Raw genomic sequence first — 26,105 nt, forward strand, 5'->3', positions numbered from 1 at the left:
GAAAAACTAACCGAAAAGAACTGGAGCATCCTCGCTGAAAAAAAAGCCAAGAAACGACTGCCATGAAACTAGAACATATCCTATTAAGGTGGCAGATGGATCATGTTTAATGGATAAAACGACCCAAATTCCTTTAGCCCTAGGTTGGTGCAAGGGATAGGTCTGGTTTACCTGCAGTATGTAGATGAACACACAGCCTAATCTGGCTTTGTCACCCAATTCCCAAAGGAACTGTAAGGCGGCTTCCTCGCTATGTCAGGTATCTGTAATTACTTTACCCTGACAATGACCTTATCTGTTGATAGAAGCTCCTGTCGTTTTCTGATAAGGCACGTCTACTGTAGCTGCAGATATATTCTTAAAAAAAAAAAAAAAAAAAGATGGAGAGGTTGGTAAGATGTGAAGGTATGCTCGTATATATGTCTGTGTCCCCTGGGTCTCCTTGGCGCAGGGAGGTTTTCCTTATCCTCCTCTTCCTCCTCCTCCTCCCCCCTGTCACAAGGGACCCCAAGCTGGACAGCATGCCTGCAGGAGGTGGACCAGACCCTGCTGAGCATATTGGAAGAAGGCTACAATAATGACACACTCCATCACACTAGACACAAGACAACAGGGAATCTCAGACACTATAAAACTATAGGGACAGCCTCAAATCTGTTCCCGAAAACCGAGTCAAACACCTGTGAAATGGGATGATAGAGGCTAAGGCAGGATAATGACAGCAGTCTTCATATCATGGATCATGAACAAAGTGCGTAGATGCATTTATCACATAATGAGATGCTGGGCAAACTGTCGTAGTCAGGCATGACAACAGCAGTTGGTAATGCTGAGCAGGAAAACAAAGGAAACAAAGGAAAACAGCATCGCCATGTCACCAGTGCAAAGCCATTCAGGGAGCTTTGTTGCACGTCTTCTTTATGCAATAACAAATTCCTGACATAACCTGTGCAAGCAGACTGGCCGGACCAGGAGGAATTTTCATTAAAATGCTTGATCCTTTCTTTCTGGCTGGACCGAAAACATTCTTTCTTTGCTTGTTTCCCCCGCGTCTGGTAAACGATGGCCGGCGTAAGGGTTTCTGGTCATTAATGGGTCGTTAGGGAACCATTAACTGTGCAAAAAATATGCCACTCAAGTTAATCTGAATAGCATCCTCTAATTCAGGTGAGTATCGGGTCATTAACGGGCCTTATTCCCGTGAGTTTTCAGACAGACACCACCCACAGATGTTGTAAAATATAAAACCCAAACTCCACACCAGTCATTTGGAACTAAAGAAGGCACTTGGATAAGTGGGGGAATGTCTACAAGAAAGCTCAAACGTGACATGACATATAATCAGTTCAGTCGGAATCTCCAATCACAGTGATTTCAATCGTGTTGCTGTAATGCTGCCCATGCAAACGTAGCCACTGTCAACCCTGCACTGCTGTCAATACAAAATACTGAAGCAGTCTCACTGAGTAAAAAACACATACCGCAGATTCATTCACAGCAGCATTGGCGGTTAAAACCATCAATCAAGTTTAGGTGATGAGTGAATCCTGAGGGAAAATAATGGGCGTTAACGTCAGCGGAATGGCGGGCTTGCAACACTGATTGAAAATTCCAGGCAGATGGTTGAGGTTTGTCTGTGCAGCCTTGCTCTCATTACAGCAAAAATCTAATGAAAAAAAGTAGACTTTCCAACCACCACCACCACCACATCACTGAAATTTAAAATTTTTCTTCATTAGGCTTCCCAGTGCAGGGACAAGTAATTACTCAGGCCTGTAAGAGCTACTGCACTGATCCATTGATCTAAATGTGGGTTATTCTGCCGGAGTTGCCCCGCTGATCGGAGACCCACAGGCCACATATAATTTCCTCCGTGCTTTCAGTGCGTGTTCGGCAAAGCTGTGACAATGCAACCACCTGGTCCAACAAAAGAGCGCCCCTGTCAGGGACTCCAACTGTATCCCGAGCACAAACAGTGACAAGGACAAGGTCCGCAGTGTCAAGGTTACAGGCAGCATCATGTAGAATTATTAACCTGATTTCAACTCATTATTATTCTTAGTGCGGTACCCTCCTGTTGGCTGGGGTGTCAATGATCAGGTAATGAAGTAATGAATGCTCTACTGAGCGGTATTGGCACTGCCCTTCACAGGAAATTAAAACGTCACACCTGAATTCCTATTTGGCGTAATGTTTCTAGGTTTTCATGCATGGCTTAAGTATGACTTAAACTTGTCCATGCATAGCAATACCTCTTATAATATGCATATTAAAAGATGGGATAGATAATGGGACAGCAACGTGCTAGACGCATGGGGGGGTTCAATAAGAGAACAATGGCAAAAAAGCACCCATATTATCAGATGAGGTTTTGCTTCTATGCAGCTCTATCATTAATCTAATGTTCCATTCCATTCCAACAGCCTTTTTCTTATCCTAATGATAGTTTTGACCAGGCTGATGAGCTGCTTAGCCGGTATGGAGAAAAAAAAAAAGAGAATATACCTTCCAGCTCACTGACTTGTTTAATGAGCAAAGCAGAATGTCATTTTCTGGCTACTGGACACAAAAGCAGTACGAGCCATATCATTATGAAATCTTTAAGGTGGAGAGCTCCCAATCTCTCCCTTCCTTCATTAGCTGAGTATGTAATGAAACAGACCATATTTCATAATAATCTACATCCAACTACGCACTTGATCACGAAGCTGAACGACTGTGAAACGGGTCGACCTCAATGTGCATGCTAATGGAAATGCGTAAGCGCCAATTCAACAGGAGACCAAATAATGAAGAAATACAAGAAAAGAAACCTTAAATAAACTAAACCCGAATCTAACCTTAATCCTCAAACTAATTTCTCTGCAACTTAGAATTACTGTCGTCACTAGCTAACGTTCTGATCAGTAAGTGCCTGTCCACAAGTTCCCAAACCTTCATACTCTTCAAGTATCAGTCCACCACTCAAAGACCGCCATAGCTCTTAAAGGCAAGACAACACATTGAAGATTCCAGTGGTACGGAAACAATTCAATTGAGCAATGACAAGATAAAGGCAGTGCACTTTGAAACTGGCCTCACTATGGTCACACAGCAAGCATGAAAAGTCCTGAATGCTATAACTAGTAGGCGGAAGGGGTTGAACGACTTCCGATTTTTTTTAAAGTGAAAAAATATGCGGTGAAAGTCGAGTCAATGTCAACTAGTCGATGACTAAAAACACAACAGTAATGCTTTGCACCAAAGAAATCTATATTCTTGACCTGAATTGTAGCGTCTCACACGAAAGAAGAAGCTACGGAAGGTTTGTCTGCAAGATAATTAGAGTTTGAACACGGACTACTGTCGGCTGTAGCCCACGTCAACGCCCTAGACGCCGTCAAGTCTGACACTTCTAATCACAACAGCACTAAACACATGAGCTTATCAATACTGTGCGCTGCAGATATGTGTAGCCTAAATCGGTACTGTCAGTAGTGTTTACTAGTACTTCACAGCGTGTTGTAAGATAGGATAATGTAGCTGGGATGAAAAAAATGCAGTATGTATGCGGTAGCTAAAGGTCTGGTAACTTTAGGCAATGAAATTCACCAGCAATTTGTTGATTTGAAGCCTCCTTCTCTCTCATACCGCAGCAGGACGTTTGGTGACGCTGGAGAGGATTTAGACCGTTCTTCTGCTAGTGTTAGCCTTTTTAAATGAGTGTGTATTGCAGAAGTACATAGTATTTCAGGACTGACATGTCACGGTAGTATGGGCTTCATCTTAAGTGAAGTATTTCCACACACTTGATGAACTGCTGCTTGTTTGCTGCAATGACCCACTGGGCTCCTCACTTGTCTTCTCAGAACCGTCCGTGTTGTTACTGTCACGTGATCGGGGACTTCCTTAAAGAGTCACGGTACAGCAGTACAGTCGTCTGGTTGACTAGTCGGTACAACCGGTAGTAGGCGGTTCTGTCATTTGACAATGTAAAACACCATACTAGCTGGAAAAGTTAACTAATGGCGCCATTTCTGCCGTTTATTAAACGTACCAATAGAAAACCGTCAATCTGAAACGGAAGTGAATGCCGGCCATTGATTTCTATAGAAGAGCCTATTGAAATAGTCCTCAAGACAGCCGTATTTTGCTTGATGAATGTCAAAAAACATTAAAAGTGATGAACTTATTTACATAATCTCCCGCAGTCTGTGCCCATTTTATTAGACTCTGCGTTGCTGCAGCCATCAAACCTGATAGTCAGCTGTTTAGAAGGTTTAATTAGGACATCATTCGACACAAGCGCCGTGAGACAGAAAGAGAAACAGGATGAAAGAGACAACAGGGAGAGCTAAAACATTTAAAAGAGATTTTTAAAGCGAGCCTTCATACCACAACTGAAACACGAGACAGCTGCAGCGTGATGTGAAGATGTGATCAGTGTGTCAAGGAGCTGTGAGTTGGAGGTTTTAACAAAAGAAGAAAATGCAAAATAAAACACTGACTGATGGCAGTTCCTCCCTAATGAAACCAATAACGGCTCCTCTTTCCACCACCAAAGCAGCCTCTTTAGACCATAAATGATTCTTAAACATTAATGTCCCTGGATGATTTATGGGCCAAATGAGATTAATAATGTGGATCTGAGTACATTGTTAGCCAAGCATCTAGTTAATTCAGGCCACGCAAACACCTCTTCATTACCATTTTCGCATGCTGTTCATGCACCTGCTCTTCTAGCTGTGGCTGATCCCGGTATCCACTGGCCTCTATCAGTAATTATACAACAGGTAGTTTCAAACAAGGATAGAATGTGAGAGGTTAAAGACGCCATGTGCTAATAATTCCAAACACAATATTTAGAGGAAACATCGGAGAGACGATGCAACCTGGCTTCGTATTCTGGCGCTAATTGGTCCAATTAGGCATCACATTTCAAACTGCCAAAGGACATATCAGTTCTGGTTTGAGTTAAATTTGGCATCTTGTTACCATTTGGCCCAGAGGGTGCAGATTTAACTTGCGTTCTCTTATTATTCTGTGCAGATGTGCTAATGAGGAAAGAAATCGGTTGAAAAGCACAAAAAATTATAAAAATAACAAGAGAGGTTACAAATGTTTATTACTCTTCACAATATAATATAGAAAATGAACAATTCAGAAGCTGTTGTACATTTTTAGAAACTGCCGTGGAAATAAAAGCACAGGAAGGGTGATACAATAAATATCCACACCTTTCAATTAACCCAAATTTTTAACCATCTCTACAAAGAATATGCAATATTTTAGACGTTTTACACATATAAAGATGGACAAATCCTGATTCCTGATTATCCTAGGCTCTGGCCGTCGCCATCTTGGCAGCGCTTGACGATGACTAATGCCGATCTAATTCGAGAAAGGGCAAAGAGACGGCGCGTGAGTGGAACTGAGGCAGGTGTGCGACATTAATGCAGAGAGCTATCACCCCGTGACAGCCACAGCCCCCCTGTCTCTCAAAGCGTTCTCGCCTTTTGCAATTTACGCAGGTCGGTTACGCAAAAATTAATTCACTTGCAAGCACAACTACGACGCAATGGCTCTAAATGAAAAGAACTTATGAAGGCAGGTTTGACAGCAGCATGCAATTAGGAATACAGAGTTTCAGTCTTGACAAATGCAGTACACACAGGCGAACTTATATGCTATATGCTCTGTGCATCACTCTGCTGAAACCAGGCACCCCCACCCCATTGCAATGACACTCCTTGATGGCAGCAGCCATCCCCAGCAGGATGCAGCCTGACACAGACACACACACACAAAAACGCTTTAGGAACAACTCAAAAAGAAAACATGAAAAACAGCACAATGTGTTGACCTGGCCTCCACATTCACTAGATCCCAAACTGATCAAGTATCTGTGGGATGATCAACAGTGACCCCTCCCCCTCAACACATAGGACCCAAAGGCCCCCCACTAACAACATTCTGTTGCCAGGCACCACAGGACACTCTCAGAAGGCCCATGTCCATATGAGTCACAACTGTTTTGGAGGCACAAGGGAGACCTACACAATATTAGGAAGGTGGCCATAATGTTATGCTTGATAGTTGTACATATAATAACTCTTGAGGACACTAAATATGAAGATTTTAAAACTGCTTTGTAAGTTTTTTTTTAAGCCATTTGTAATTTGCTGGATAGCTTCTTCATACCAGGCAACAAACTAAATGAAGCCTCTGTAACTGTGATGCAGTTATTCACACGCCTCACCGCATCTATTGGCGCTGTATAAATGAATCTGTGTCTTCAGGTCCTTGGCCTTGGAGAACAAGGAAATAAAGAACCCTGTCAGAAGTCAAACCGCCTGTGTATAGCAAAGCATGACTAACACAAATCCTCACTGAGCCTCCGACTTCACACACAACTAAAAATTGTAAATATGCTCCCATTGTTATTCAGCTATTCAGCTTATCCATAAATAACTTGTGACTGATGAGTGTAAAAAGTCTGTCAACTCCTGCAGCGCCCACACTTTCAGACAAAACCTGCAAGAGAGAGAATGCAAAAGCAAATGCAAAAAATAATGTACCTTTAACCTATCTGTTTGAATTTAATGCTGTAGCCCCAAACCAATGCATTTAGTGCACTTAATTTGGGTTTTACTGTAGCGATCTTACAAAAATCATGGCAAATTGTGGTTAGCACTGATGCCTCACAGCAAGAAGGTTCTGGGTTTGAATCTGGGGCCTTTCTGTGTGGAGTTTGCATATTCTCCCTGTATCCCTTCCTGTAACCGAAAATAAAAATGAATGAAACGGAAAATGAATGAATGAACAACCACAACAACTGAGTTCTCTCTTATTCCATGCTCTTCGATCTAATATAATATGTCTATGTATACCTGATGAGTGACCGAGACACTAAGATAAACAGAAAATGAAAAATATCTGGCTAATAATACTTCCTGTATCACATTTTAATTTCAGAAACTATGTATAAATGGAAATATTATTATTTTTTATCATTATAATGTGTGTTTATCATCTCTGCTGGATGATTTTCTCTGCACTAATCAAGCCAAATCCACTTATCATTATAAATGAGCAAAAGAGCCGGATAAAAGTTTTGTCCAGAAAGGTTTCCATGGCAACTGAGGAACTAAATCAGCTAATTGAGATTTAAATGTAGTTGTAATCTCAGGGAAAAAGCTAACACTTTTTTTTTCCTGTATATTTTTGTCTGTAATTTCCAACTATGACAACTTGTCAAAACTGCTTCACTGATAGACGATTAACCCCTTTCTGCTTTGGATGGTTTGTGAGATTTCCTCCCTCCACTGTGCCAAAATGTCAGCTTTATCCACCAAATCTGATGAGGAGATTACAACATGGGCTTTGCACAATTAAAAGTGGTGATTTTAATAGCCTTGTGACCTTCTTGCACCACCCTGACGACAAAATGCATGCTTTAACCCTACTGCTCTGAGTAGGGCAAGATGTTCTTTATGTTGTTCAATCCATTAAGTATTTTCATAGTGGCTATGCTAGCAGGACAAACAACTTATTGATGATTTCTTACAGGCAGTGAATACAGTAACTGAAAAGGGGTTAAGATGATCTTGACACTGGGAAGCTTTTGTTTGGAGTCAATTTCTGTGCTGCACCCCAAAGGTGGAAGCCAACAAGGAGAAACCAGTTACTTTCAACTCAACCCTGCCTGAAGGTTGGCTTTCATATCACATCTGAAGATCACACATGCAAGCAGAGCTCTGGCAACACCGGATGCCAAATAAGAAGGAGCACCAGGAGAGGTGATGGGGCCAGCAGCGGCAGCAATTGAACATTGCTGAGAGGTGCAACGGCCCCCTGGGGGGAACCGCCAGCCAGTCTGCGCATGAAATGACCTTCTGAAAGAAGGGGACAACCACATGCTGGTGTAAACGACAGGCAGAGCCAATGTCATTAATGCAATTAGCTATTCAGATTAGAAACAAAGAGCTAACTCTGTGACAAGGGTGTATGTACTGGCTGTCTGCCGCTAATTCAATTAGGAAAAATATAGAGATTGAAATTACACACTGCAGTTATGTAAGCACCTGACCTTGTCTAGGCTCTGTGGTGGCACTAATGCAGGTAATATCACACACATATGTACGTGGGAGGAAAATGACCGACAATAACACAGCATGTCCCAATGAAATGCATTTGAAAATGATGGTGGAAGAGTCAGAGGACTGAAAAAGTCACTGCGACCTTCTTCCCACTCCACACATCTGAGAGCACTCAACAGCACTTTGTATTCCAGTACATATTATTATTATTTCTAAAAGTTTGAGCTGTTTATTGAAGTGCTCCTAAAATGCTGCTAAAGCAAAACAAGAAATAAATTTTCATCTGGACAGGTGGGTTTATAACAACTCTTTCCAAAAGAGAAGTGCACACACGGCTCAGATGTTTTTGGTCTCCTTTGTGGAAAAGTGGGGAAAAACAAAGCTGAGCCCAGGGTAAGGGTTAGGGACCTGCCACACCAGCATTTGCACCAGCAAAACCAAAATCACAATGTAGGGATCAGTCCTATCAGTGTTGAACTTCCATGTAGAACGCAACTTTGGGGTTTGGCACCAAAACCAATGCCACTGACAAATAGTAAGTAACTGTCTTGGCAATGCTGATCTGTGGAAAGATGGGAGCACATTACCGGGAGCACAAATATTACCCTGCAAAGTTGGAACATAAACCGCTCAACTAAAGACATGGGGCATAGTTTGAAGTTTGACTGAGCAGCAGTGGGTCTCTGAGGAAACGTATTCCATCTATGGCAGACAACTAAGCTTCCAGGTTTATATACACCGCCTAACAAGGATGCAAACAATGTTTGGTTGGCCATCTAAAACCTGAAGATGCTTTAAATGCCGTAATGATTAAAGACAGCTCTGCTCTTCAACATGTCTTAGACAGATTCCCATTCTGTGCGGAACTACTATGTGGAGCACACGTTCATGCAAAAATATCTCTTTTGACTTGTGAATTTTAAAATGTTTCTCCACCTTTATCCAGTGCTTACAGATAAAAGTTAAGGAATTATTAAAAAAAAATAAATAAAAAAAAATTCAGTGTTAAATAATGTTAAAGGGACAATAACAGGGAGCTCAGCTTTTCCAGCATTACATTAAAATAAACGTGAGGAAGGGCACTTATTTAGCAAAACCATGTGCCTCACTGGGATCATTCATTATGTCGACTATGAAAAAAGATGTTATTGCAGTGAGTAAACTGAGCCGAGTCAAGTTGATGAGCTTCAGCAAGCCACATTAATCAATGAACAGAAGAAACATAATTACAGGCTGAGATGGAACACGAGATGGATACGAGCAGAACGAGTCCCCAACCAACCCCGTCTGATTCCATCAATTTTCCTTTCGTTATGTGACCCAGGACGCGATTTTGAAAATATCGTATTTCGACCGGCAGCACTTTCTGTGACTGCGCCACATATTTGAAGGAAAGTCAAGCATCTTCTGTTAATTCTGCCCGACTTACGTGCGAGATTACTAACCAAACCTTACTGGAACAATCCCAACTGCAGACATTTAATCTCGCACAGGCACGGCTTCACGGGGATTTCCCAAAGCTCCACTTACACCGGCCCGAACACACAAAGTGGAAAATGATGTACATGTTGGAATGGAGGCAGTGGATTTATTTTGTTGTTAAAAGGACCTGTCTTGTGCGCCTTAATGGATGGGATGGCAAGATGTGATGTAGGAACAATCTCGAAAAGCTCAACAAAGGAGCAGGCAAGCAACATGTTATTTGAATGGCCTAAGGATAGAGGATGCTATGTGATGTACTGAAGTACATTTGTGATATGTAATATTGGCCAATGTAAATTAAACTGACTCAGGGTTATAAAAAACATTAGACAAAGTAAACAATAGAGGTAAATGACCAGGACGTCTTCCCAGAGCTCAGAGTTGTGTCTAAGCGCAAACTATATTTTACCTTCTATCTATTTTGCCATTATTTATTATCAAGTACTTTTCCTTGTTGCAATGCTCTGATGATGCCCGACAGTCTTCATCCCGGCTAAAGTCAACGCGTACACCCTCTGTCATGTTTTCTCTGGATCAATCTCAGACAAGGACAGCTGAGGAAACACTTTCTATGAACTCCCCAGCTTCTGATCCGGCTTCAGATTAAATCCAAATCCCAACCCGAGGAAATAGTCCTTGACTTGGACACAGAGACTTGCGCAGTGCAGTCAAACCAAATGACAGGTACAAATTGAAGCTGTTGCCCTGCAGAAAGCCAGAGGATTTGCTTCTTGTAACAAATAGTGTCGGAGACACGGACAGGTATGACGGGAATATCCAAAGGGATCAGGTCAGTCAAAGACAGGATAATGTTGCTGCTGGAGACCTCTGTTAATGTAACAGTTGCAACATATATAAATTTATTTATTTACTGTTAAGTCCCCTTTCCAATCATTTTGCAACTAGAAAAACAAAATACACGAAATACAGCATGTATATACGGAAATCATTTCCACAGTTAAAAAGCAGAAAAGCACAAAGATCTGCAAGACTTTATAAATGGACAGCAGTCTGTAAAGAATAGAGCGCTGATGAGCAATTCTCTTTTCCCGACTGGTGGAAAGTCTAAAATACACACGGGGGACGGAGGGAGCGTTCTGTTCATTTAATAATCACGATAATGATGAGCAATGTGGGTTAAAGGTATTTAAACAGTGTCTGAATTCATTCCCAAGTCTGAAATTATTATTCCGAAGCTGAAATGCGATGAAAAGTGACACTGTGTAGCGTACTCATTTCTCCGAATGTCCTTTGGTAACCTCAAAAATAATCGCATGCCTCCAGGTACACAAGGTTCTTCTTCTTTTGTTTCTTTTTGTCTCAAGAAAAAGCAAGTCATCTGTGTGTTATCCAAACTTATCTCATAATTGCACTGTATTCTAGTACGCCCTCTTTCTTTAAATCATCAATTGCCACCACCTGTTACTAGGCTATAAAGTTAAGAAAACAAGTTAGTGGCCTTTTTACAAATTCGACTTTGTCCAAATTTCACATGTCAAACCTCATTCTGTGAAAGTGTCAAGAATAACCTACCAACCAGATTGCCGAACCACGCAAGCTGTTCCCTCTTGTCTCGAGTCCTTATGCTAAGCTAACAGTCTCCCGGCCCCAGCCTTCATACAGAACTAGCAGATATTTGAGTGCTATTGATCTTCTTGTACAACTTTTGGAAAGAAAGCAAAACAGCTTATTTGCCAAAATGATACCTTTCATATAATAATTACCGACTAGTAGAGCATTGTAAACACTGGTCCCATTTATATTGCGGCTTAACACGAGCCCAGAGGGCCCCGGTAACATATCGCCTATGACGGGCCACACAGTTTGGATGAGAAACAGGTGAACCAAGAGACAAAGAAACTACTGCAGACGTGAGGATAAACTGCACTCTCTCACCTTTGTGGATGCTTAAAACCATTTAATGAGCCGTGAAATCAATAAAGTGTGGTTTCGCGCAGAAATTTCGAGGCTAATAGGTCTGACAATTCACTTTGAATCCAATCACTGTGAATTGCTGTTACTTTAGATCTTGTTTTGTGTCACACAAGGTTTTTTGTGTAAAGCCAAACTGACTTGATGTCCAAGGTGTGAGAAAAATACGATTAAATCGAATTCTAAAGTGGGATGATTCATCTGCATTAGCTTTCTACAAGTAAAACTTAAAATAACTTTGTACAATCAGAGCTCATGTTTGGTGTAGTGTTTTGAGCTGTAAAAAGAAGAATCAAATTACAAGCTTTATCACTGTGGAGTTAAGGAAGAAAGAATATCCTCTCTTCTGTTGAAATGTAAATTATTAAATAAAAGTAGATATAAGCAGTTAAACAGATATTCATTTCAGCTCTGGGGGAAGATTTTTTTTGTACCCACTGAGCTTAAGTGTCCTGGTTTCCTGTAAACATCCAACACTGGTGACTTATTGGATCTGAGATGCAGAGGTCATTGCCTTTGCAATGAAAAAGCAAAATGCTATGCGGACAGGGCTGCTGATTTTGCTGTAATTCAAACTATTTATGACCAAACACACAAAACAGCTTGACAGCTTCAAGGTTTCTACACGGCTTTTGAGAGATCAGCCAACGCTGACGGTCAGAGTGGCCGGGGGGAACAAAAGTGTCCTCATTTTCGGAGTCACATCAGGTTAAAGTGCTGTTTTGTGGCTCAGATGAAAGGTGTCGTGAGCCGTGATTGCTACTTTGAAGATGATTTGAAAGCTGATACGGCAGCAGGTGGTGTAAGGCGGAGCCGCTGTAGGTCGCGATGGATGCAGATGGGCTAATTGTGTGATGTGAGCTCGGAGAGGCTGCCGATGAGGTGGCGGACCTCTCTGTCTGACCCAGTTAAACGTGGAAGTGGCTTGATATACACACTCGTCCCACCACTTGGATCTTTCAAAAAGGCTTCACAGACTTGCCGTGTTTTGGTAAACGAGAGTAAAAGAACGAACACAACAGTAGTGGTTGATTTAAGGTTATTGGTGCAACCAGAGTTTATGTAGAGATACAACCTTCTGTGGTTGTGTACAAAGACATGCAACAACTTCCCCCTGGGGGAGGGCTTGGTTCCCATAGGCTTATCACCATAGGAACCAAGAAAAGGCACTTGCAGATGGGAAAAGTGTGACTAGTATTTGTTTTAATGTCGTAAAAGCAAGATTTCTCTAAATCTAGTTTGGTTACCTTACCAAACTGTGACCGAAACTAAATTAATAATCAAAATAAAGAATAATAAATCAACTACATTCAGATGAGACGATTCCACATGTGACACAAACCCCTGTGTCCTCTCTGAAAACCTGGTGCCAGACGAGTTTGTATTTCCTCTCAGATATATATAAAAAAAACAATGAAACAAAGGCAACTGAATTAGTTGCGTTTTTTTTTGTTCTAAATGACAAGTGAGGAGTTGCAGCTTTATAGGCAGTTTAGGGTTCTGCGTCAATTTGACATAGACTGGACGTAGCCATAGGCTTACGTGCACCGCAAGAGCTGTGAGTAGTCCGTTTGGTAGTAGTGTGTGTCCGCTTCAGTATTTCTGGCTGCTTCTCCATCTCCGCAATTTCTGAATTGATCGTTTTGGATTAAATAAAGATGGAACACATCGAGTAAAGGTTAACTGAGGAGGTTCGCAGATACAAACATTTGTATGACTTGTCAGTGAAAGTTTCAGTCGACACTGCTGAAAGTGAAACGGGAAGTGGAAACAAAAATTAACCAGACTGGCTTAAAAGACACAGCGCCGACTACCGTTTGGGCGGTGTTTTTACAGAGCGAGCCAGACTGACGAGCACACAAGTATAAATGGCTTGCACCGGTGTAGGCTACGTGCGAAGGCTACATGCGAAGGCTATGGCGTCTAGTCCCACAGTACTTTAAGTGGTGTCCACCTGTAACTCATATGGTGACCGGATGCTCACCTGTAATTGGAGGAATATGTTTAATGCATTTTTTGTGGGTTTTTTTGGGAAAGAAAATAAAAACAGGATCTAGCAAGTTCCTCTAATTACATATAGTCTCTTGGATTTACCATGACATGGATGGCTGCCAAACATCACAGACATACTTCTTGTCTATTGTTTTTTTCAGAGATTTAGGAAAGATTTGGAGATCACATTCTTTTTGAGCAGAAATTTTACGGTCCTTACTAAACCCTGAGCCCCAGGAGGCCTACTACTACTGCTGCTACTAAAAGGGCTGGCAAAGGAGCAACTGATACAGCGGTCACTTTTCATGTTTAAAGCTGCATGAAGTATGCAAACAAGAAAAACATCACTAGCTCACAGCGAGGAAATAAAAATAAGACACAAACACTGGAGAATAGTAGAATAACGGCATGAGCTCTGCAGCTAGCACGACAGAGCCTTATTATGAGAGACATCATCGCAGAGACAGTAAAAATGCGAAGGAAGTAGGATTTAAAAAACAAGGCTTCCCATCTCCTACAGTTAAGTTCAACATTAACCTTCACTTCCATACTTCCAACTCACAGTCACTATCACCAGTGTTGGGAACGTTACTTTAAAAAAGTAATTAGTTATAGTTACTCACTACTTGTTCCAAAAAGTAACTGAGTTAGTAACTGAATTACTCTATAATAAAAGTAACTCGTTACCAGGGAAAGTAACTATTTGCGTTACTGTTAAAAAAAAAAAAAGTTGCTATATGTCAAATAATTTGGATTTTTTTGAGCAGTTTTCACAAGTCAGTTGAAATGAGTAGAACAGACAGGTGTTTGTACATAACTTTCGATATTTATATATATATTTTATAATTATATTTCGGTAGGGTTTAGACGGCGAGCTGTCATCTGTGGTGGAGGTATCGGTGTTTTTGGCCACTAGCTTTGTAGATGCGTGTGTCGTTGTGAGATGCTTCATTAAATATACAACGGATGTCGAGAAAGTCCTCGCTCCTGGACATAATGTACACATTACATGCACGTTCCTTCCTTTGACCACAATGAATTTTTTTATTTATTGAAGTAGTTCTTATATCTCCACCTTGAAAATGCCAACTTTTCATCGGATTGCTCCTGACTCGCCATCTCTGCTGCTTCATCGAATCTCTGTTTAGCTGTTGGGTGTGTGTGTGGCGCGTGTGCTGGCATGTGTGTAAAACCACTGGCTCTGATTGGCTACCATGAAACATGACTCTGCCTTAGCCAATCATAATCGCTTACCTCGTTATTAACCCACCTCCTCACTAGCGGTGAGCCAGGGGTGCGTTCGGATTACACCGTTTATTCAATCAATGCATAGTAACGCACCGCATTTAACGTCCAGTAACGTTAACGGCGTTGTAACGACGGGAAAAGTAATTAGTTAGATTACCCCGTTACTGAAAAAATAACATCGTTACCTAACGCCGTTCTTTTAAACGGCGTTATTCCAAACACTGACTATCACATGGTAAACAACACTAAAGCAACACATTCACTTTCACTATCTCTTAATTAGCTTGGCTCTCCTCCAAAGAACTGGACCAGGAAAAAAATTTTGATCCCAATTTTATCCAATTATGTTTTGATCTTTCCTCCTTAATAACGCTCAGTTTTTTGTTTTTTTTTTAATCTGCACTACAGTCTCATCTGACAGACATCCGCTGCAGTGATAATTAATCGACAAACCACCAGCCTGATGGGCATAATAGGTGTCTGGGAAGAATCGATACTGCAGCTCAATCCCCCCGTGCATCAAACAGCTTTTCATCCACAAGAGGTGACAGAGCATTACCTCCACTCAGATTTACACTGCTTGTTCACAGTGTGTCTGTCAAGCAAGTGCATTAAGAAGAGGACAAGTGATGGCTTCCTGGCCCTCAGGAGGGGATGTGAGGGCCGAGAAAGATTGTCACAGCTGAAGTGCATGTTTATAGATCAGCTCTGACTGAGTGCTCCTTCAGAAAAGGCTCTCCCCCGGCCAATCGATGGGGCGATTATATCATTGTTACCCTCCACTTCATTAAGGAACACACATCCTATATAGAGATACAGGATGTCATCTTAATAAACACCCTGCGCACGCACGTTTTTGCCCTTGGATACTTTATCGTCGGCGCCGTTAAAAGCCTGTCATCCACACAGGGACGCCAGCGAACAAATATTTGCCTTGATAAACACAGACAGCTCATTAGACGTGTCACTTCAAAAGGGAGCGCGTTAAAAATAAATCTGCACAGCCACTTGTGACGGAGACGTCGAGGAGCTCCAAGCGCGCCGTTACCTGTTACAGTCGACGTGCAGCAGGAGGTGGGAGGCGCTGATGGTGAGGGCGATCTTGTGCCACTGGCCGTCGGCGAGGCGGTAGGGGAAGGACTCAGAGCGCGGCTTGCCTTTGAAGCGGTAGTGGTAGCGGATCTCCTCTCTCACCCCGCTGCTCTCCAGCTCAAAGTAACTGCAGGGGAAGAAGACAGAGATGCTCAGTTTTTTCTGCTCTAAAAGTAAAGAAAAATGTAAACATAGCGTGTCTCGTCTGAAGCAGTTTAGCAGAAATTTGTAAACTTGTCTATGGTGTGGAGATAAAAACCTTTTATATTTTTGATTCAGAATGTGCAGGACAGCTTCTGGATAGGCATTTGGAATATCAATACATTTGTAACCCTTCTATCTGAATAATCAACTAGCCATTTGTAAAACCAAAAATCCCAAATAGTCCGTCTGCAACACCGCTTGAATATCCCAAAACATAAAAAGCTGACATCTCGATCCGAGCGTGGAAATAAAGGAAAGCTCTTAGGGTGGTGGGGAAATGATGGTAATGGTTCATCCACTAGGGACAAAAGAGGTAGACCTTTGATCTTACAACTGTAATTCATATCCACAACTTTGTTTTACATTGTCATCAAGTGGTGATGGAGGGCAAATTGTGGCCTGACTGAATAAAACATCAGCATTTTCAAGGATCATGAATATTGATTCGAAATTTCACATATTCATTTTTCACTTATACTATCACTTAGACTTTGAGTGGAGCAGAAATACATTGAATATTAGTTAAAAGTGAAACAAAAAGCCAATGCTATTCATCTCGTACACAGTAGACCCTTTTTACAACAACAACTTTGACTATTTATAGTAGGGAAAGCGTGGGTATACCAATGATATTCCATCAGTTCCATTAGAAGTCACAGTGAGCCATGATCCACCATGCACAAAAGCAGAACTTCCACACGTGCGCTTTCCTCGCTCTGACAAGTAAAAATGTGGATGTGGTCCATCTCTTGATCAGCTGTCTGGGACAAACCAAAGTCATATAGGCAGACTCCAATTATTTGCAGGCAGCATCCTAACCTCTTACCACTCTAAATGCTATATCGTCGCCCAGCAGAAAAACAAAAGCATAAAGGAAAGCTGACTATTTAACAGCCTGAGGTGACTGCTCAGTGTAAGCATTAAGTTGGCCTAGCCATACAAGACAAAGAAATATATTTCTGTCTCACTTTCACTAAATGTCCTCACTTTGTGGTGCACCACGCGTGCTCCGCCCTGCACCCTCATCAGAAACGCTGAACTGGGAGCTGTGCAGCCGCAGACGGCAGCAGCTCGAGAGCCGCAGGCAACCAGTCGTGACATTTCAGTTTCCCCACGGCTGCAAATGACCCCTGCACTGGAACCTCTGGCCTCTAAGCTCCCACACAAAAAAAATATATACTATACAGGGCAAACACAGCTCTCTATACATAACATAACATAAGCGCAGCCTAGAACACCACCTATTCCAATATCTTTAGAATAAAAAAAAAAATCCTCAGACTCTCACAAGGATCAAGCCCATTCAATACCGAAGCTCAACAGCTCTCATGCATATTTATGAAAAGGGAGAGCGGGCGCACTCCACAGAATGTCAATCGAGGCTGTGGGGCAGCAGATTTATCCATCTTCCTGTTTGGAAAATGAATTGAACTGAAAAGGACTTACAGAGACTCAACACAAAAAACAAAAAGGAAAAAGTGCACATATATACTGTAACTGCTCTAAGTACAGTGGGTCAAAGGTGAACAAGGAAGTCACAATATACATTATAAAGAATGCTTACTACTTTAATTTTGGGTCATAACTTTATTGATTGCATTTCGATTTCGATTCCGTATACTCCAGGTTTTAGTTTAACTCGAGTCAAAAGTAAAGTATTACAAATGAAAGCAATGCATGTGATGAAAACTGACACACAGGCACACATTCATCAGATGTGAAAGCCTCCACACTTATTTTTATCCGCAAGCCTCGGAAAGATACTGCACCTTTAGCTGCTGACTGAATGTTACCCCAGTGCCCGCTGACATGTTTCAATAAAAAAAGCATTAGGCATAGCGCCAGTTTCCCACGTTCCAAGAATGAAGATGAGCATATTAATTGTTGCAACCAAGTAAATAAGAAGAAGAGAAGACAAAGGAACTGGAAGGAGGCTGCGATGATCGCTACGTGCAGTCTTGTAAGGTTCGGCTCAGCTCGAACGTTTCCACGTTGCTAATGAAGGCCCATCAACCCCCCACACGGCAAGCTGTGTTAATACTAAAACAATTATCGCAGTAAATTAACAAGCATCACAGGCAAATGTTTTTCTACAACATTAAATTGGGATTGCACTGAGTAGTGGTGCCGTAAGTTTGATGGAGAGAGAGAGAGAGAGAGGAAGAGTCGGTGTGCGTATGACCGGCCAGTTGGGTTGTCATCGTAGAGCATGTCATGGTTCTGAAATTAAATGAATACATCACTCTGTGCCTGCGCCAGGCACCGAACTGACAGCCCATCTCCATCTTGCTGCAGGAGACAGAGCCGATGATACCAGTCGACTGGAGAAGAATCATTTGCATCGAAAGAGGAGTAAAGCGAGAACGAGAGCTCTCCAGCTTTGCCTCCTCCACTGATGGAAGCCTCCTCGGGGCTTGGAGAGGCCCGAAATCACTGAACGAGCAGAAACACTGTTGATTTGACTCATGAAATAATCATCAAAGGCATTAACTCCACTTCACAGCGAGCATTTATTTTATGAAGTATTTAGTGGTGGCTATTGTATCCCACCATTACAGTATATTTAATGAAGGGGAACAATCTATGGGTAGGCGGTCCATTTGTTATGAATAATGCAACAAGACAGACACTAAAAATGACATATCTGTTTTGAAGCTTAAAAAAAAAAAAAAAAAAAAAAAAACTAGCCTTATTACCATTCAAAGGCTTTCTTTTCATTGCTGATCCTTTCATAACCAGTACGATAAAAAGCCTCGTTTTCTTTACTAATGGCAACTGCACGGATCTAACAGACTCCTAATGTGAGCATCCAGAGCTTTCAGAAAAACAAAAAAACTGAAAAAAACATCATGTTTGCATATCAAACGCAACTGAAATAAATACTGGCTAGCAGCGGGTAGAAGGAGAGATGTGATTCAAATGTGTTTAGATTTGGAGCTATAGAAAATTACGTGCAATTTGTGCCGGCCCAATTTAAAAAAGATAAATAAAATAGAAACACTTGAAAAGAAAAAATGTGCTAGGGTAATTTCTAAGCAACAAGTGTACACATTTCATTGATTTAAACAGTTACTGAGAGATTAAAGGTGAGGCTCTGAGCCAAACTTGGTTTTTAAGGTAGCCAGATGAATGTAGATCGGGATAATGGGACATGGAGGGCTGCGAAGGACACACAGTCGGGGTCAAATTTGTACCAAAAAAACATGCTGTACTTCTGAGCCACACTGAGAACATCTTTTCAAAAGGTAAAAGGCCTCCTTGTCCCATTGTGGCACAAAAAAGGCTCCAGAGGACAAAACCCCTGAAGCCGGCGATATCTAGTAAACTACACCCCAGCTGCTAAACACGTCAACATGTTCCCAAGCGGTGCCTAACTTTGCCTGGACAGGTAGTGAGCAGGTGCAGTGACTATGCAGAACTTAATATAGCGAATGGCTGCAAGCATTAAATCAATAAAAAATGCAGAGTGCGGTGAAAGTGAACAAAAATATTAAAGCTGTGGGCCAGAAAACTAAAACAATAAGCTGAAATATCCTTAAAACTCTACTAAGCGCACACATATAAGCTTCAAACAAAGTAAACCAACATTTTGGCCACTGTGACAATTCAGCTGCAGTATGCATCTGCCATTTTAATCATTTTGTCGCAACCCTATCTGAAAAGAGAACTTAATCTAAATCTTTACTGTCCACAAAGATAAGCTTCCCTCCCAGTGCCAACTAACAGGCTCCAGTTGATATGACAACATAATGAGAATCAATATATTCTACACCAAGTGCAGGGATTTGTCTTGAAGGGAGTGTGCAGACACACACTGACAACTTAAAGCAGTAATTCTTCACACTGACACATGGTAGAGGGATAAGGTGACCTGACATAAAGTACAGTACATATAAAGTAGTGGGAGGCTATATGGGCACTGCTCAAAATATACACCTCCTGCATGAATTTATTATATGCCTTTATCCAGCTCAGCCTCGAGACTCAGTGGAGTTTATAAGATATAAGTAAATTAATAGCGGCTTAAGTCTCACACCTATGTCATTTTAGAAGTTGGCAATCTGTGGGTTAGCCAGACAAATTACAAGGTTATTTCTGGAAAGTGTGGCTTTTGGATTTTTCGAAATATAAGACCACACTTAACGCTGAGACTAATTCCCCAACCACAGTATCATCAACTGACTCTGTGCAGTATCATCAGCTGGCTGAGACCATGCACTATATAAAAAGATAAATGAACCCAGATTCCTTGTGAAGCTTCTGAAACTTCTGAAGCCATCGCTATCTCTAACACCGCCTTTCTATGGACAAAGAGGTGGAGCATGAGTGGAGCTGAGGTGGACATGTGATGCCTAGACAAGCAGCTAGCAACTTGTGATGGTGCACACTTAATTACGCATACCATTAAGCTTCAAAACACCGGCGAATTATATTTTTTAAAAATAGGGATGGTGTGTGTTTCTGCTGTAAAGTTGGGCATTTTAACATGGAGGTCCACAGGGACTGACTTGTTTTTGGAGCCAGCCTCAAATGGCCATTCAAGGAACTACAGTTTTTGGCACTTCCGTCTTGGCTTTATTTTTCAGCCCTGAAGTTGTCTGAGACAAGGGAAGATGGTGATTCAAACTGCTGAGTGATAAATAAACAGCCACAGTGCCATGGTTGCTGGCTATGTCTCCTGAGATGGAGATTGTGGGCTGGAGAAGGGTCTCGGGAAGAGCTGTGACAGCTCTGGGAAGAAGCTGTTGAGGTGACAAGTGGTCTTCATCAAAATGCAGTGGCATCATCTGTAAGAGAAAAGTTTTGGAAATGAATGGCTGCCTGTGAGTGCTGGGCTGACTGTATATCATCCTGTCCCTTCTCTTCACCTCCAGTGTCATGCAGCTATTTTATGGGGGGCAGCTGACAGCCAATTATCTGCTCAATAGGGAGGTCAGCACTCTGGAGCTTGTCGGTGGAACAGGAGGAGAAGGAGGTAAACCACATACTACGACGGCAAAACACACTGATGCCTCCACTTACTGACCTGGAAAATGTGGCCAGGATTGGTTGTGAGAGTTGTCGCGGGAAGACTATTCCTTGATGTGAGTATCTGGATTCAGCAGATGGTCTCATCACATTGGAGGGTGGTGGCACAAAGGTGCAACTTTCACAAGTGAGCACGGCTGGAGCTATATAGATCTATAAGACGTGATATGCAGGAGGAAATCAATTCTCATTTTCACAGTTTGGGGTGAGACTGGCGTGACAGCAAAGCAAATTAGCAGCAAGGGATTGTCGCAGGCAGATAGCACCGGGTCCTTGGTGACGATGGGAACAGTAAATGAACATCCAAGAAAAAGTGGAAGCATCGGTGAACAGGGTAAATAAAAGAAACTCCATGTTGCATCTTCTAAACATCCAATATGTGTCTCAAAATAGATTTGCATTTCAACCTGGTGTGCCAAGTTTTGTAAAAGCCATAAGATGGCAAATGGTCCAAGTTGCAGATAATGGCCCATTATAAGCTACTCCATGAAAACTCCCAGAAGGGACATAGAAAATACCACCGCTCTAGAAAAACCTTAACCACGATCCATAAAATACCTAAAAACATATAGAAAATGTGCCATTTTTAACCAGATATGAGACACACGAGACACAACAAAACACAATGAGATGAAATGACTTCTTATGGACCATTCTGGTTGAAGGGGAAAGGAGATTAATACGTATCCAAAAGTGCTTTTAGCCATTCCACTGTTAAAGGACATTTTGCAAAGATTCTGATGTTTTTTTTTCTCTGCCAGAAACCAAATAAGAAGGAGGTAGGAGGAAGAGGGCAGCCAAAAAACTAGTGAAGTCCCTGGGGTCTGAAGACTGTTGGACAGGTGGAGGAGGTCTGGCTGTCTAAGGGATGCCAGGGGGATCCTGTCATTCAAGCTAATAACAACCTCAGAGGAGGTTTCTGGGACATATAAGGCAGGGTGAGCCTAATGTCTTTTTTTTTCTAGTGAGCAAGCAGAGCCACTGCTGTGCTCTGCGAGTAATATTTTCCTTGATGCTCTTTAGGGTTGCTTCCCCGTAGGCTTCTTCGGCAGACGTGGAGCGGCGCTGCCCACTGATTTGTTTTGTTTTCAAAGGAAACCTCACAGAAACGGGGCAGCAACTGAAAGACCAAATGTTGATCTCAAAACTATCTCGAGCAAAGGAGAGCCTTTGATACGTGGCCCAGTTAGGAGGCCTTAATGCTCCGTCTTCAAAATTGCATCGAGGCAGGTCGGTTCGCTGAGTTTCGCCTCCCTGTTTTTCTTCAAAATGTGTTGTTTCGCGTATCACAACCGACCAGTTTGCCACGTTTAACTTCTTTCCCGAAGCTCTTTCAATGCTTTTTCCTTTCGCCCAAGTGTGATTGCATGTTAAGTGAAAAAGCTATGGAAGGTTTGTTTATTTTTTTAGCCACTTTGAGCTCAAATCTTTTGGTTGACTGTGGTTGAGTCTTGCCACTATCATCAAAAGTGCATACTAAGAAACAGTTTTCTACAAACAAAACAAAGCACTGATGGTAAGTTATAAATGAATAACATACTGTAAATGAATGCAACTGTAACTTTCAGTAGAAAATCTAATGTAAAGACCTGTCTTCGACATTGGTGTCGGCCCATTTAAGCAACGTGCTGGTTGATTACCAGCATGCTGATTACAGAAAATCTTTGTGTGCAAGAAGCACCATAGTCTGCATTTTGCTCAGCTTATGAAATTCAAACGATGCAGAAGGAATCAATGTTAGAGTTTGTACTGTAGTGTATCATTTTTCTGACTGGAAAACACAGCTAAGGAGTGTACTATTGAGACTAGTATCTGTAAAAGGTGAGAGGACACAGCTCATCCCTCTAGTTCAGAATTGAAGCCAGCATATTGTCTTTCTCCAACATTCAAGTACAAATTCTGAAAAATTCAGCAGATCAAGTCTTAAAATAAAATAAAAAAAAACACACTAGCAGAGAAGGCAATGATTCGCAACGATTTGGTGGCACAGCATTAAGCTGAATTATAGGATCATCTGCCAAGGAGAAATGACAAACCAAGTAGTCAGTTGCTGTTTTGGCAAATAATGGTCACAGGTCACAGTCAGTTTTAGCAATTTATTTTTAGCAATTTGTCAAGCTCATACAACATATTTTGAAAAGCTACTTCCTAGTTCAACTAATCAATACATAAAACCAGATTATGATGTTGAAAATACCAACTCACCGGAGGGAAAATAATCTTTTTCAACCGATCAGGTGAGTGTAAACAAAAACTCCCTCACTGGGAATGGGATGTCAGATGAAAGAAATTTAGCCATTTGCTTTAGGAAGGCTTGGCGGAATGAAATGTTCCAGTTCAGTAATATTGTATATGGAGCCACATGAAGGTCCGCGATCAGGGCTGCGTTTGCATGTATTCGTTTGGCAAGCACTTGTAAAGCAAAGCAATATGCAAATGCAGCACAGTCCAAGCCAGGCTGGATATCTGTGCAAGACAAGAATATAAAGCGTTTATAAAGGCCTGTTTGGGCCGTTAAACTTGCTTATTTGAATACTAACACGTGGCACTTGGCTTTGGGAAAATTAATATCTTGTCCTCATGTTAAACTAACTGCAGTGAGCCAGATATTTAGTGCAGCCAACTTCCCCATGCTTACCTACATTAACAAACTTTTACCATAAACTCTACTTTGACAAGTCCCAGTTCTCCTCAGCATGTTGCTTTGTAAGAGAAGAACCTGCAAGCGCTTATGAACTGCAGCATGGAGGGAGAGTCAAACCTGTAGAGTGACAAAGGGCAAGGCAGATGAACAGAGCAGCTGGAGGAGCAGGGTGAGCATCTTTGTTGTTGGAGTGCTCAGGTGGGAAGACCAGTGGAGAGACCGGGCTTTGAGTTACAGAGCTACTGCCACTTGCTGACAATGAGAGCGTTACTGGGACCTAGAAAACTGCTGCCTTGGCAGAAACAGGCTCCTTTTGTTCTATTCAGCCTATTGGAGCAGCAATAAACCCTCCTTCCCATTTCCCAGTGCTGGGCATAAGAAGAAGAAGAAGAAAAAAAGAAAAAGCTTTTTCTGCTTTTGCAGTGCGCACAGAGAAATGCTTGCATTCAAGAGACGTTTGCACTTTGAGGATGAGGAGAGCGGAGGATGAGAGGAGGGAGGAGAGAAGGATATTATTATATTGGCAAAGCAGACTTGGCAGAATAGGTGGGAGGGGAGAGAGGACGGTTTGATTGTGCCGAGAGAGAGATGAAGAAGTAAGGAAGGGACAGAGAAGGAATGTCTGATTGGATTCTGCCGAGCGGTAGAGCTACAGTAGCTGTCTCTTAGCTGGCTGAACGGGAGGCCTGTGTTATAATGGGAAAGAATGGGCATTGGCAGAGGGCTTTAATGGGGCCTTCTGAGAGGATTCAAAGGTTCAGAACAAATCCTCCGCCACAACGGAGCGCAGGTCCGCACAAATCAAGTCAAGGCCCTGTCCATTTCACAAAATTTAATTACCCTTGCAGGGTGGCAGTGTGACTCACAACAGCTCGTCTCAAAATATCTTCAGTCTGCTGCAACCTCGGCTTGGCCAGATTTGCATCCAAATGTCATTTTCATAATGCCCAACAATACACAATATTTGAAGAACTGACAGGTCTTGAAAATCAATTAATTAGCTGAAGGTTCATTCTGTTATACACAGGGTTCTTCCAAGAAGCAAATTATGTATTTTGCCGTTTTGATTTGACTTTTTGACGAGATCAATTAAAACCTGAGCCTTTGTGGCTAAATTCTATTGGCTCTAATATACAGAAATGACTTTTGATGTCATTTGGGGGACCAGCTCCTTTAAAGATTAACATCCCTACTTCAAACACATTTTTCCAGACCAATTCAAATGGTATAAATGTCTTAGGAAAAAGTATATCTGACAACTAGGTGTATTCGAGTGTGGCTGAGTGCCCTTAATGTAACAATTGCTTAGTCCGAGCACTCTTCTGAGCTACATATGCTGAATGGTGCATGTCATTGTGCCTCAAGGAGGAGGGCGGTGCAGTCAACTGGCCCCATTTAGCCTTGCCTCGCTGTTGTTTGGCCAACCCACTGTGAGACAATTAAGCCTGCAGGTAACGTGAGCGAGACAGCGAGGGAAGCTGACACTGAGACGGAAAGAAAGTAATGGGACTGAAAAGCAACTCTCACGGTCACCTTACAAGCACAGTAGGGGGCAACACATTGCATAATAGGAGACCATACAATTGGTTGTAGAAGAAATATTAAGTGCACAGGCATGCACACACACACACCAGTGAAGAAAGAAATATGTGTAGAGATGATCAAACTAGCCTGAACATTTCCCTTGTCTTTTTTAGAGCTGAATTTGAAGAAAAAACAATCAGATTCAAATTGATCTTCTTTTGAAAGATCCGAAAGTCATCACATGTGAGGGAGATCCAAAACATGACAGACGTTTCAACTCTGAGAGCAGATGTGTGGCATCATTTTGGATTTAAAGAGTATAATGACAGAAAATGGAATCATATCTACTCAGGACATCAGTAATGATACCCAGCCCGAATCTTGTTTAACACAGGTGCATTGTAAGTTAGGAAAAAAACATTTTGCAATTAATGGTTACAATAAAAAGTCTACACCAAACAAGGCTTTCATATTTTACACTATTTGGAGAATAGGACAACTGAAAGGGACGGAAAGCCTAAGTACTTTAGCCTTAACTTTTAAATAGCAGAACATAGCACTTGCGTCAGTCATAAAAAAGCAGACATAACTCTACCAAACCTACAGCTTTTCTTCATTGCGGTGTCTGCTTTGTTTGCTACAATTCAGAAGAGCAGCTTTTTCTTTCTTCTTCTTCCTCTCTTCATCCGTAGAGGGGTTCTTTTTTACTCTTCCATTGTGTAGGACTCTGGCTTCGTCTTGACTTTCAACAAACACATACACAATCCTTCACATATTCGCTATGACTGCATGTTTTACGCAATTGAAGGCTTTTACCTTCAAAGGACAGGGAGGAAATCAATGTTTCCTGCCCTTTAGAAACAACTCGAAGTTGTAGAGTC

At 41.8% G+C, this 26,105-nt stretch overlaps 1 protein-coding gene across 1 annotated transcript in view; it reads right to left on the minus strand.

Moving 5' to 3' along the window:
* LOC311486181 (protein kinase C-binding protein NELL1-like) overlaps window positions 1–26,105 on the minus strand; it is a 235,340-nt gene that overhangs the window by 176,906 nt on the left and 32,329 nt on the right. The window contains exon 4 of the mRNA XM_084541953.1: window positions 15,781–15,951. Coding sequence (XP_084398079.1) covers window positions 15,781–15,951 — 171 coding nt within the window. The remainder of the gene's footprint in view (window positions 1–15,780; window positions 15,952–26,105) is intronic.

The sequence above is a fragment of the Chelon labrosus genome (genome assembly GCF_963514085.1).
Source record: "Chelon labrosus genome assembly, chromosome: 3".
Lineage (NCBI taxonomy): Eukaryota > Metazoa > Chordata > Actinopteri > Mugiliformes > Mugilidae > Chelon > Chelon labrosus.